At 37.8% G+C, this 14,745-nt stretch overlaps 1 protein-coding gene across 2 annotated transcripts in view; it reads right to left on the bottom strand.

Moving 5' to 3' along the window:
• The window catches only part of rxraa (retinoid X receptor, alpha a), a 114,812-nt gene continuing 100,067 nt past the window's right edge, over positions 1–14,745 (bottom strand). For both annotated transcript variants that reach the window (XM_051877459.1, XM_051877460.1), the window contains exons 7-11: positions 10,542–10,671; positions 9,256–9,388; positions 5,732–5,823; positions 3,862–3,967; positions 1–3,095 (exon numbers count right to left, since the gene is read on the bottom strand). In XM_051877459.1, coding sequence (XP_051733419.1) covers positions 2,948–3,095; positions 3,862–3,967; positions 5,732–5,823; positions 9,256–9,388; positions 10,542–10,671 — 609 coding nt within the window. In that variant the 3' untranslated portion in view covers positions 1–2,947. The remainder of the gene's footprint in view (positions 3,096–3,861; positions 3,968–5,731; positions 5,824–9,255; positions 9,389–10,541; positions 10,672–14,745) is intronic.

The following is a 14,745-nucleotide window of genomic DNA, read 5'->3' as shown; positions in this document are numbered from 1 at the left end:
TCATTTTTAATTAGACGTTTAATTTGATTGAAAGACAAAACATCAAAGAACTCACAAAGTAGAACAGATGACTTTTTTAATTTCCTTAAAAATAAGACAAAATATGATGAGAGGACAATCCTTCTCTTTGAGATGGCAAAAGAAGGAAACCAAAAGGCAAAGTAGAGGTGAAAATGGTGAAGGTGTCAGAGTTGACGTCACCCTTTACACACTCCCTTTCAAATGCTCCGATTTGAATTTTCCCACTTCAAATCAACATTTACACAATGTATACAACAGCCCACAGAAAGAGGAAAGGAAGGGAGGATATATAAGCAAGGGATAAAATTACATTTGTACAAAAATAGATTTTTCCCCCCTATAATTTTCAAAGATTTTTTTTTTTTTTTTTTTTTAAAGTCTCTGTGATGACTGAAGCTGTGACTGTCAGGGTCAAAGTTTATCCTCACTCGTTTAAACAGGGAACAAGTGGCTAAACAATAGGTTTCCTTAGATCTTTTCATTCCAGACATTTGAGGTTTTGTGAACAAAATTTAATTCATCTACCAAGGAGCTGGTGTATGATCTTTTCTTAGGGCTCTTGAACTGCTGGTATTAGTCTAAAATTTTCTGTTTTCTTTGCTTTATTTATTTATTTTTATGTATGTGTTATTCAAGGCTGAACACATAAGCTTCAGCAATTAAAACATTTCTAGCATCTGAGAATATAACAGTGCAATTAGGCCTGGTTTTAGTCAATTTAAGAAAAACGATTCGCTCCCTTACTAACATTGTCTGGAAACATTTAAAGAATGGATTTATATACTTTCATATTTAGAAATATACACACATTTACATATAGACAAAATATAGCTTTATGTTATAAAGCATTTGCGTATGTATTAATTCTATCTAGTTTATCACTTCTGCATTACTCCATTTCCTACAGGAGAAAGTTTTTCATTTTGATCTCACAAACCTGCATATGGCTTCAAGATACTGGTGATCCAAAATATTTATCTATTAAAAAGTCTGGTGAAGCCACAAAAAAAAAAAAAAAAAAAAAAAACCAACATAAAACGAGGGTAAGTAATTGTAGAGAGGCGTCCTAATAAACAGTACTGACTGAAGTTGGTTCGACTTCACTCTAGATAAACCATCTTGAGTGATCTAAAATCATGCTATTGCTGAAGACCCTTGTAAGACTGCACTCAAACAAAAACAAACATTGATAATATCACGTAAAAGTGCCATTTTTTCTCTGATTAAATACTTGTACAAAATTCAAGTAATGTTGCAGTGCTGCATCTCCACCACTAGGTGGAAGTCTCAGCTCTCCCATTGCCTCAGTATTCCCTACCAGTACTGCTCCACTCTCGTCTATGAAAACCCCCCAATATCTCTCTACGAACTGCTGGAGACCCGAATCTTGGGCCTGGCGGTCTAACCTTGTTCACATGTGGTCTTTCATTGCCAGAATTTGAAAATCACCCTCACTATGGACAGTCTTTGGGGGGGGGAAATGCTAAATGCATAGTTTAGCAGCAGCAGCAGCAGCAGCATACAGAAAAAAAGAAGAAAATGCTGAAGACGGCAAATTACAAACCCCAAAAACAGATGATACCTTAAAAAAATAAAAGGCCCCCAAACCTCCATTCTCTCAAAACAACACAACATCTTAAACATGAGGTTAAGTGCTTAGAAACATCCTAATGATAACGCACACTTGCAAGACTTGACTGCATGAGACGGCTGGTGCAAATGACTGACACAGGAGGAGATGGGCGACACAAAGGACTCGATATACCTTGGTAAAAGTGACTGAAAGAGAGGTAACGGCACACGTTTTGAAAAATCATTCAAAAAAAAAAAAAATAATAAACGATACCAATACTGAATTGGTTGTAATAAACTGTACAAGTGTCGAACAAGTTCAGAAAATCACTTGAGGTGAATTAGTATACAGACAGACGAGACGCACAGTGGGACATGTGGGCGACTAATAGGTGGCTGGATGTCCACAATAGGCGTCCTTTGTTTACATTGTTCACGTTTCAGCATCATGAGCTCTGAGAACAGGCAGATTGGATTTTTAAAAGCTCATGTTTAGAGTGCATAATGAAAAAGTGTGAATGACCATAATCCAAAACTCCGAGTGGCTCATTAGATGCTGGGATCTACTCACAGCGACCTCGGGCATCCCTTCCTTTCTGATCCTGAAGTTACATCCTTATTGTGTCTCCTACCCACCACTGATGACGCTGGGGGTGAGCTGGGAGAACGAATGCGGCCTGTGATTCCTCCCTTGGTTCCTCACTTTTTAAATGACAGTAATTACAGGAACATTCTATCAGGAACAGCCCGCTTGAGGGAAAAATGGCAATTGCAGCAGGATTGTAATCGCAAAAACTCCCACCAGGGGCTGAAAACACAATGTTTGTGTTAGAAACCCAGATCATTACCCACATTGCCATCATTATCATCTCCCATAAGTCTTTATGCGCCCAGACACGCCAGCCCAGCCTCAATCCCGAATGCAAGACTGCTAAAGTCGGCCCATCCATCAGCCACATGAGGCTGATTACAGCCCTGGATCCCTCCCATAAGACCCATTATATTCCAACATACACCATCTTGCGCAAGACTTTCCTGCAATTACTCGATCAAATATATTCTTTTTTTTTTCATATATATCCATTGAAGGATAGTTTGATACACCGGTGTCCACTGTTGTCTGTGGGCTTCAAGTCCATTGTCGTCTTTTTTTTTCTTTATGTGTAATATATATATATTTATATCTTTATACAAAGTATAAAACAGACCCATTAACACCATGACTGTGTATTGGAAACGCTGAGTTGAGCGGTGGTTCTGAAAGTCCCTCTGCTCTGGCAAATGCTGTCATGTGTTCAGGGGCCTTTGGGGTGGTAGACCCTTTTACCCCCGGCGACAGGCGGGCGTTGTGTCATTATGTCATTTGGTGGGGCGCCTCTAGCATCTCCATGAGGAAGGTGTCGATGGGTGTGTCCCCGATGAGCTTGAAGAAGAACAGATGCTCCAAACACTTCAGTCCAATGGAACGCAAGGCAGGGAGCCGCAGCAACAGCTTAGCGAACCTGCACACAAAAACACAAATAATCAAACAATTAACTGATATATCTTTTTTTTTTTTTTTTATCTGTCCTTGATACGGCTCTGACAAGCAGTCAAGGCCTGGGAAGTATGAAGCTATAAAAACCTTTCAGAAAACAACTTCAAATATCATGTGATCCATGCTGGCAAAATGAGTCGCAATGAGCAAATTATCATAAATGATATTGTAATTTTCACATTCTCTATTAAAAAACCCTTCAAAATAATGTATGATTTGTTGGAATCCTACAAAAAAAAATGACTGAGCTACACCTTGTTGATATAGTCGGCAAAGTCAATTTTGAGAAAAATCGAGTTAAAGTTTTCTGATGATTCCAAAACAAAATCACCTACTGTAGCAACCAAACCGTAAAATCCCTGGTAATACCACCAGATTTGGCACAAACCAAGTCAAAACCCATATATAGGAATAAATATATAGGCCTAATGAACAAATTTTTCTGAAAACCTCAAATTCGACCAAAATTGACATTTTTCATTTGTTTTGCCTGTAATTCGAAACTAGCCCGTGCACGTTCTGACTCATTTCGACAGCGTGGGTCACATATACTTCTCACATACACATTCATTTGGTGCCTTTTCTCTGCAAATTTCAATCATACAAAAAGTATGAAAAGTGTCTTTTTAATAATGAATGCATTATTAAAGTTTAATATGGTAATTGTGATGTCAGTCTGCATTCAGGTCCTCACTGTAGTGGTACAGAAGGACAGGAAGTGGTTCTTGTACCTGCCAGGTTGTTCAGGGTACTTCTGTTTGCAGTAGGCTTCCAGAGAGGCATAGACTTTCTCTCTCAGCGCCTCCACCTCACCAGGGTTCGACAGGCCTTTGGAGTCTGAAATAGCAGAAGATGCGTAGTTATGTTTTGGAGTAGGAACTGTACCATCCTGCTCCAGCACACCCTTAAAGTGTATGCTGTTCAAACAGAACAATGCAGCCGCTCAAGAAAGACCGTTAATGGAACTGAACAAGTTTCTTCAAAATACCGAACTGTTCTAAGTAAGAAATGGTTTTCGATTCCCAACACTAATCCTCCCTCAATCTGGTACTCTGGAAGAGGCTTCTGAGAGGCTCTAATTGGGAAAATAAAAGCGGTCTCTTTTTCCTCTCTCTATAAAGTGAAGGGAACAGAAGAGAGGTATGTCCTCGGAGAATGAGCAATGCGTTGGCCTCTTCTTCATTAATGAATCAGAGATGCTTTTGTGTCATTGATTGGGGGGAGGGGTTATGTTTAAGCAAAAACATTGGACAGATATAGTGGAGAGTGAGGAAATTATTGGGCAGTGAGAGAGGGAATGGGATCAGGAAACATCACAGGGCGGACACTTCATAGCAATTTCAATTTACTTCCAAAACTAATTTCAAGAACTTAAAGGGTTAGTTCACCCAAAAATGAAAATAATGTCATTTATTACACACCCTCATGTCGTTCCACACCCGTAAGGCCTTCATTCATCTTCAGAACACAAATTAAGATATTTTTGATTAAATCCGATGGCTCAGTGAGGCCTGCATTCACAGCAATGACATTTCCTCTCTCAAGATCCATAAAGGTACTAAAAACATATTTAAAACAGTTCATGAGAGTTCAGTAGTTCTACCTTAATATTATAAAGCAACGAGAATATTTTTATGCGCCAAAAAAACCCAAAATAACGACTTTTCAACAATATAGTGATGGGCCGGTTTCAAAACGCTGCTTCGGAGCTTTGCGAATCGAATCAGTGACTCGGAGCGCCAAAGTCACGTGATTACAGCAGTTTAGCGGTTTACAGCAGTTTAGCTGATAGGAGATCCGAGTCACTGATTCGATTCAGCAGTGTTTTGAAATCGGCCCATCACTATCTTATTGAGAAGTCGTTATTTTGTTTTCTTGGTGCACAAAAAGTATACTCGTCGCTTTATAATATCAAGATTGAACCACTGAACTCGCATGAACTGTTTTAAATATGTTTTTAGTACCTTTATGGATCTTGAGAGAGATCGGATCAAAAATATCTTAATTTGTGTTCCGAAGATGAATGAAGGCTTTACGGGTGTAGAACGACATGAGGGTGAGTAATAAATGACATTATTTTCATTTTTGGTTGAACTAACCCTTTAAGCTACAAATGTCTTCAGAATTTTATCATCATCAGAAACATTTTTTTTGACCTGTATTGTCAAAAGTACCGACTTCGATTCCAAGTCGATACTAAAATTTTAAAAATGTGATGCTTTCGTAAACACCTCTGATTGGCCATTGTGTTTACATGCTCATCAGATATGTCTGTGATATGCTACAATGATCAACGCTTCAAAAACATGTTGACATCAATGACACTCTTCACTGAGCGCTTACACAGATACACACAAGAGTGTTTGAAAGCAGACCTCTATCAGCGGACCGGTCCTTTCAAACGCTCCCGTGCGCTGATCATTGTAACTAATCACAGACATATATGTTGAGCGTGTGAACACAATGGCCAATCATAGGTGTTTAGGAATCCCCTCAACAGCGCTCAAAGCGTCACATTTTTAAAATTTCCCTATCGACTTGGTAGCAAAGTCGGTACTTTTGACAACACTAATAATCAGAAAAGGGAATATAAAGTAGTACCTGGGTTGAAAAGGACAATGGCTCGAAGGCACCCTAGCTCTGTTTTATCCATCTGCATGTCTCTCATCTTTGACACCAACTCCGTCAGCACCCTGAATTTAAGAGAAAACACACAGGTTAAGACTGAAAAACAGAGTTACGCTGCTTAAAAATGCCACAAAAGGAAGGACACTCCTAAATCTGCTGTCGAGAAATGAGACACACACGAGCAGATATTATTCTATTACTGCTTTGGCGGGCAGCGACTCAAATATAAATATCGCCTCAATAAATTGTCTAAATTGGCATCACTTCCTCTGATCCAGAGGGTGACGTCTCCTCAGACGGTCTTGGCCTTTGAGTGACCTGGTGACGGAACACACACTGGTGCAACTTCGTTCCCACTCTTAACACACTCTAATTGAATTGGTCTCCTGGAACAATGAGCGGAGGGGTGGGGAACTTCAGCCCAGTGTTTAAGTCGACCATCCACTTCATTTGTGCCACGGTTGTCACTTGCAGAGGACCTGATAAAGAAACATTATCAGCGCTGCGCATCTTAATGTGAGTGGCATTAACATCCAGATCTATTCTTCCAGAGGAGTCGGGTGTATTCTAATCGCTAAAGCAGCCTCTGGGCGGTGAGAGCCGAGTGGAGTCTTGATCTTCAACCACGGCACTGCAGACTTAACAAAGTCAGGTGACACGGCTGCAGGGGATGTGAATGTTCCAATTACCGCCATTCCAATTCTGTTTTGTTTTTCAGTAAAATTATCTTTAAGATAAATTTCCTTCAACAGAAATGTGTTTTTAGTGAATATCTTTCAAGCATAAACATGTTAGATTTGTTTAAAAAAGTTACTCATTAACAAATGAACTTATCACTTATAGTCTAATACTAAATAGTAAATATACACATGTATAAATAATAAAAATATATATACAATATATATTTGCCTTTAGTTTACTTTTTACCATTGCTATTCTTTAATTATTTATTTCTATTTAAAGCTTCTTTAGTGGGCATGCTGAACAATGCTGTTCACTGGCTATCCAAAGTTGCGAATTTAACTTGCGTGCAAAATTGGAATATCGCATAAAACATTTGCAAATAAAGCACCGTTTCCATCCCATGTGCTCAAGAGAACAAAATTGTTACTTCCTGGAAAACTGGCACAAAATATCTGTAATAAAAATGAAAGATGCTGCAGTTGGAATCATGCGAGACGCTTCTGGAGGGAATTAAACCAAATTATTTTGAGGACAGACTTTGGCTCAGGCATTTCAGAATGAAACCAGAATTTGAGATGATGTGCAATGAAATTGGTCCACTGGTTAGTCCAGTTATCCAATCACATCCTCTGTTGAGGCAAAGTCATGTTTCAGTTTTTTTTTTTTTGGTATTGCATCAAGGGATTTATTCAGTATATGCGTTTCCATCGTAGTGTATTGGCATGTCTTATTATTGGGGAAAAAAAAAAAAAAAAAATAAATTTCCAGACTATCAGCGCATATGTTTTTTTTTTTAATGCACATTTTTAGAATTTTATGCACATCTTGGTGTTTATATCCAGTGTTTTTTATATAATATCCCAAAATTCGCATAAAAATAGGTTGGAATGGTGGAAACATGGCTATTGTCAACAAGCGGTGCTACTGCTGTGTTGCTGTACATGACAACTAAACTTTGTACTCCGTAACCACCACAACCCTCTTCAAACCTTACCTGGGTTTAGATCTGGGTGAACAAAAAAAGCTGGTAGCACAGCATTGTTCAGGTTTGTGTGGGAAAAGATACTGTAAAGCCCTTGGTGACACTGGGTGTATCTGCCATACTTTTTGATTTCATCATAAATGACACACAAATGGATTTCCTTTAACATTTTCTGTCTGAGCACTCAACCATTTCTGCATGACCTCTGTTTCCAGCGCGGCTGCATATTTAATGAATATTGATGTAAATCGATAGAAAGCTCCACTGGCAGAAATGTCAAGGTTCCTCTTCTGCCCTCGTCATGAAAATTTCCAGTGTGATTATCTCTTTGTGTCGTTATGTTTGAATACGTTCCACATTGTTAAAGCTTTAAAATATATTTCCAAAGATAAAATCATTCAATTTCAAATTTTATATACAGTTCTGTAGTTCTTTTACCTATAGTTCTCTCTCTCTCTCAATATATATATATATATATATATATATATATATATATATATATAACAAATGTGTACATTTTCAAATTGAATAAATTTTTTAAAATATATTATATGAAGAGTTTGGTTCCAAAACACTATAAATCCATTTTGATTAATTTGAGTAAAAAGGTGTTTTCTTTAACAAGAAAGTGGCAAGATGAAAACCACTAGTTTCAAACTTTCACATAGCATCTTTTGGTTATAAAAACATTAAAAATTCAAATCTACATTTTGATTTTAAAAGGTTTATTATAAAAATGGATTAATTTTTCCCCAAAATGCAATAAATCCATCAATATAAAAGTTATTTTTCATATTGAAAACACACAACAAAGTAAGTTGATTCACATATATGACAGCCTCTAAACTTTGCCAATACTAATCTTATATACAGGCATTTGACTAAAAATACATTCAGTCGTCGCTCCCAAAATGAATTCAACGAGTCATCTTGTTAATGTTATAAATTATGTCTCCGCTTGTCATTACTGATTAAAGAGTATCTGGCGCCACCGCACGTTTAAAATAAACACATTTACAGAGTACACTGGTATTAAAAACGGCTTTTAAAAACTGTTCATGATTCAGTTTTGGGGACCGTGACAGAAGTTTGATGCTGTCGTGGAACAAGCAACAACCGACATTTTTCCTCCTCCCGACTCGAGTGCCTCATCTTCTTCCTCACGTAAATGATTACATTTCAATGACTTGTGTTTCTTACCCACTGCAGAAACCACCACATGTTCATCAATGCCGTCAAAATTATTAATTTTTCTGTTTTTGTTGATCACAAAGTAGATAAGGAAAACTAGGATGCCGGGTGTATTCAGAGCGCCGCCATTACTGTTTACAGTGCGTGGAATGGTGCGCTGTGATTGGTTGAGCGGATATATCGCATTCTGCAGAGAAGGGAGACTGGCGTTTGTCGTGTTTTGGAAAGAAAGGGAGAAAACATGACTGAATAACATGACGGAAATCGCATTTTGCGCAAAATTAATAAATGACTTTTCAATACCGACCAGATACAATACTGATTGTGGCAGAAACTCAATTATAAAAAAGAAAAAGAAAAAAAAAAAAAAAAAATAAGGCGTTTATCGCGTTTTGAAACCAAACTCTTTATATATACAATTTACATATATTTCATAATGAAAAATATGAGAAAAAAAAAAAAAAAAAAAAAAATATATATATATATATATATATATATATTATATAAAAAAAAAATCTAAAACTACTGTGCTATATTTTTATTTATTCTTAACCCGTACCAGGTTTTGATCCTTTGGTCAAATTGAAACTCAAATCGAATCAAATTTTCAGTGGACCACAATTAGAAGCATCATTCGAACCTGTCAAATATGGCTCCTACTCCGGCACTGTGGGCGCTGTTCCGGTGCACGTGTAATCCTGTGGCCAACAGTATCCCGTCCTTCACTGCTATCGAGCGATGTGAAAATGAAGCAATAAGGAGCTCATTCCATCCTGAGAGAGACAGATGAAACCATGATAAAACATTCAACACCATGAGAGTGAATTAAGCAAGTATCGGAGTGACAGGGCTCCTTTAACTAGTCTGCCTAGTAACTACCCCACTCCCCTCATTTCCCCAGAGTTGAGCTTGGGAAAAACTGAGATGCTTTCATCTGTGAGACAGCAGAACTAAAGGGGTTATTTATAGAAAACCTGAGAGCTCAGAGAGAGAACGAGAGAAGACCCTCTCAACATGCTCTTCAGCTTGTTCTGCGTAGATAAGCATGACTCGCTAATAGAACAGGCCATAAATGAAAATTAAAAGCAAAGCAGTTTGTTTGTGAAACGGTGGTCTAGAAAGCATCTATATGTTCCATTCATACTTTATCAACTTCTAAAGAATATTTCTAAAGACATTTTCCCACCTTTTCAATATTTTACATTCATTTTTATTTAAAATAAGTGCTTCTCTGAAGCCTTACACCACAACAATCATGACACCTTTTGCTCTCACCACCACATTATATCTCAAAACTTCCAATACAGACAGCATTTTTGAGGATTAAAGGCATGTTCAGAACTTTGAGTCATTTCTAAGTGAGCAGAATTCTACAGTGATGTCTATGAAGGCAGCACACTAGGTTAAGACACACTAGTAGAAACTGTAAAGTTTATTAACAGATATTTTGAATGGCGCTCAAGACACACTTAACGGTGGACGTCATTGATTAGATTGCAGTGGCAGTAGAACACAAATTCACAAAAATAACCCCTATTGTTTTATATTTAGAATGATTTTTAGAACTATATCTTTATCGTTATTGTTATCGTCCTTGGTGTGAACAGGCCTTAAAAAGGCAGCTCACTAGGTTTTGAAACAGGTTTAAAAAACTGGCTTAATTCAGGGAGGATTTTGCAATTTCAGGCAATTTTAAACCTTTAAATACACATTTAAAACCTAGCATGTCATCTAAGCAGGCAGAATGTTACGATGAAGTCTAGATAGGCACCAAACTAGGTTTTGAAACACACCCGTAGTATCTGCATAACGTTCAATTCAACGCTCCTAATTCAGTATTTTACATTTTTAATGAACTGGTCCTGTTTCTAGCAGAGTAAGCTGTCCTTTATGTGTGCATCTGTCAGTTTGTGCTGTTAAACTCACCTGCTCGTAAAAGAATGACCTGGTCGTCCAGCGGGAGCTCTGAAAAATGCGGAATCCTCTTGGCCCATTCCACTAGAGTGAAGAGCTGCTTGTCTGCGGCCTGACAGATGTTTGTGACTGGATCATTGGGCTGTTGGAAGGACACAAGAACACAAGTGTCACACGTGGTCTGTCTAAATGTCTCGCCACATATGTTTGATTTCACACACCTTTGTGTTTTGAAATGTGTCAGAATGCAATCCATTGTATTCTCAGTGTTGACACAAGGGGCGCTATAGTGAGCATTAGCTTAACCTGTTATCGTCTTCAGTCAGTTTTCTCTATCAGGTCAACAACTGTCATGGTGGGGCATGGTTAGTTAAAATTACTTAAACTGTTGACATGTTTATAGCTAGCTATGTGTTTAATGGCACAGATATTTGAGGGTTACTTTATCACCCTCTTAAATACTGAGGTTTGCTACTGCTCTCCTCAGTCCCACACATCGGGACTAATCCGCTTGGAGCAGAAGTGAACAGGAAGGCAAAACAAACAGTGCTTTTGCCCCGGCCTGCGCAGGAAATACCTGCCGAGAGCTGGTGCTAAAAAATGACTCCCTTTCTAAGCGGGCGTTTCCTGCAGGAAGCTCCCTGGAAATAAATTCACTTTGACATATTTGGCCATTCCCAAACATTTATGGAATACCGCTAAACATATAAAGGACCCAGAGAAGGACATGTAATTAACTGGCAAACAAAGGGTTGTGGTTTAAAAAAAACAACAACAACAAAAAAAACATGCATTGTTCTTGAAAACACGGGGGACGTCACATGAGGGAGTTTGCGTACAGCAAGTAGCCTTTAATGCCTCCTGCAGATTTGAGTCTATTAGCACGTCTCGATGCGGAACGCCCGGGCTCCATCAAAGAGAGAGGACAAATGAGAGATATGAAAAATGGCCTAGATGATTCCAGCTTCACGTTGCGTGAAGCCAAGGGAGGGATAGATACGCTGCTTTGTTTTATAAGATGAAAGAGTGAGCCAATGGCGTGTGGGAGAGAGAGAATGAGCGCAGGAGAGAGGAAAGCAGCAGGAGCGGGTTTTCTGAAAGGACGAGAACAAATAGACATTGAGCGTCGTTTTTCAGCTCAAGTGTCAAAAGGGAAGGCATTAGAAAACATCAACAGGACATTGCAGTGGGTGAAAGGACAAATAGTTTTTAAGAAAACAAACAGAGGGGGAGAAGAATTATATTCATATTTATCAAAATTATTGGTGGGAGGGTGTGTGCATTCCTGGAAAATCCTGACCTCACTTTTGGCAGCCTGCTAGATTCACTCGGTGCATTGCAGGAAGTTTATTAATAGGTTTGACACAATGACACCGTAATTATGAGTCAAGAGCTTTTGAAAGGGTCAATATATCAGCCGCAGTCACTCAAACAGCCTCATCTAACAGGCTGAAAAGTGAGGAAAAAAAAAAAAAAAAAAAAAAAAAAAAAATCACTTGGTTAAGAAAAGACACACACACACACAGGTTTGTTTTGCTATCAAAGTGAGGACATTCCATAGGCGTAATAGTTTTTATACTGCACAAACTGTACATTGTATCCCCCTACACTACCCCTACTTCTAAACCTACCTATCACAGAAAACATTCTGCATTTTTACATTTTTATTAAAACATTGTTTAGTATGTTTTTTAAGAGGACTCATGAAATGTCCTCATATTTCATGTTTACGTCGTAATACCAGTGTAATACCCATGTCATTATACAAGTTTGTGTCCTCATAAATCATAAATCACAAACACACACACACACACACACACACACACACACACACCTTACAGGAGTAAATAAGGTACAAAATTGTCCCTTTAAGGTTACTGCCCATTGACTAGTGAACAAAGTGACTAAAGGTATGATTTTTGCATAAATGAAATGAAATGAAATAAAATAAAATGAATAAAATGAAATAAAAATAACCCTGGGCACAACTGCAAATGCAAAAAAGTTAAGCCATAATAAAACTCTAAAATTGCCTTTTTTGTTGTTAATTGTGGATCTAATGAAATTCAGACATTTTTAAAGTGTAACTTAAATGTCCGAACACTTGATGAGACCATTTGTGGCCATTATTAGATGCAAGGAACATCTCCACAGTTCCTTTTTAGGAAATGACTGATGACAGATAAACAGAGGGCTCTTCCGTGATTTTCGAATCAGAACACGGGAACTCCCAAGAGAAACTTGTCAAAGTGTTGAACGTTTCCCCTCTATGGTATTTAAGCGGCTGTTTAAAACTTGCACTGACAACAGCAGCAGATCAAAGGCAGAAGCTGGAGATGGCAAACTGTTAGCCAGACGCAAAGCCATCTCTCAGAAACAGACGCCGCTTATGAATATTTCTGTGGCTGATCAGGGACATGCAGTCGATCCTCCTCGGTGCAACAGTTTCTGCCACGTTCTTTAACAAATACATAAACAAACAGATAATTAATTCACAATGCAACAATATAAAGGAAAGCGAAGTGGTGAAGAGAACCTCTGATGCTCCTCAAAATAATACAACTCCCAGAGTTCTTGTTAAACACGGTAATACTCATGAATGATGAATAGCTATCTTAGCCGTTTACACTGACCTCGTTTCTTCACCCAAAATAACAAAAAATGACCAAAAAAAGGAGGCTGCTAAATACCTGACTTAAGGGTGCAGTAAGTGATTTCTGAGAAACACTGTTATTTGAAATCAACTCAAGGTCCAAAATCTCTTGCCTGATCATAATAACCCTTCTTTTTTTTTTTAAACGATATTCCTCTGACCTTGTCTCTTTTGTAATGTCTCTCAGCCATCTCTCTTTCTACAGTCTTTCTTCAGATCTCCCTCTTGCTCACTCTCTCTCCTCCCCCATCATGATACGCCCCCTACTGCTGATTAGCTAAAAGTGTGTTGTGGTGCTCTGTTCGAACCACTTTCAACACTGTTTCTCAGAAAATGCTTACTGCACTTTTGATGTGCTTAACAAATATATTCATTATTGGAAAGAAAGAAAGAAAAAAAATCATAATAAACATTTAATGATCTTTTGAAATAAATTATAACAATTATTAACCAATAATACTTTATTAAATTAATTTTAAACAAAGCTAAAGTTCAGGTAAATGTTGTCTCTCCCACATTAATTAATAAATTAAAACATTCTCTATATATAAATATAATAATAATGAATAAAAAAAAAATCTGTACATCAATATTGATTATTTTAACAGTATTTGTAATAATAATGCAAGCTTCATAAAGTGAGCAAATACAATAATATGGTACTATAAGCCAGGCTTAAAATGCAGCACTCCATTTTTATGCAATATAACTGGGGGGGTTACATATCCATCTCCCTATCCTGAAAGGTTGATCTAGATTAAAATGTATCCAAGTAGCAGAAAATAAGTGTTTTATGGAGGAGGTAAAAACCACCATGAATGATTTCTATAGTGTGAATAAAGCCAGCCATATGATTTGCTTAAGACTCAGCAGCGCGGGGCGAACGCTAGCCCCGGGGCGTGAGTGATGACGACTTTTTCAGATTTGAGGAGACGCTTTGATAACATTCTCTTCATGACCATCACAAAACAACGGCTGTTTTTGTTCCCGCTGAATGGAAAGCATTCTGCCTGCATTATTCACAACGAATCCTGGTCTCGGGCTCTCACAGAAACACCACGCTTGCATATCGCACTATGAAATTTTTATCACTTGAGGAGGAGAGATGAGAGACGGTTGAATTTTTCATCATATGCTTAAACTATATTATTGTTGCGTGACAAAAGAGAGGAAAAAAGGCAGTCTGAATTTACAGCTGTGCAAGACGACCCAGACGTCACGTGACATATCCCTATCTCAAAAACACTTCCTGTGTCAGAGATATTGAAACAGTATAAAAAAAAAGAAAAAAAAAATAAAAAAAAAAAGTTTCCAATTAACTGGTGCCCACAATGGGTGCGTATACATGTATACATACAGAATTTTTACATTTAAACAGACATTGAATAACCTGCCAGGGTAATCTGCAAAAATCGTTGTTGTTCATTTTACCTGATAAACATATTTAAAGGCATTTATGAGACCTTTTTGTCAGGTTTTTAAGCAGAATCAGTACATGTAAACACTCAATGTTGTCTTAATTAAACGTGAGAATGGAAGATGAGGGAAAGAAAGATGAGCAAG

The sequence above is a fragment of the Ctenopharyngodon idella genome, chromosome 21, assembly GCF_019924925.1.
Source record: "Ctenopharyngodon idella isolate HZGC_01 chromosome 21, HZGC01, whole genome shotgun sequence".
In the NCBI taxonomy this organism is placed as follows: domain Eukaryota; kingdom Metazoa; phylum Chordata; class Actinopteri; order Cypriniformes; family Xenocyprididae; genus Ctenopharyngodon; species Ctenopharyngodon idella.
The sequence above is the reverse complement of the archived record's forward strand: the minus strand, read 5'-3'. Positions and strand labels throughout refer to the sequence as shown.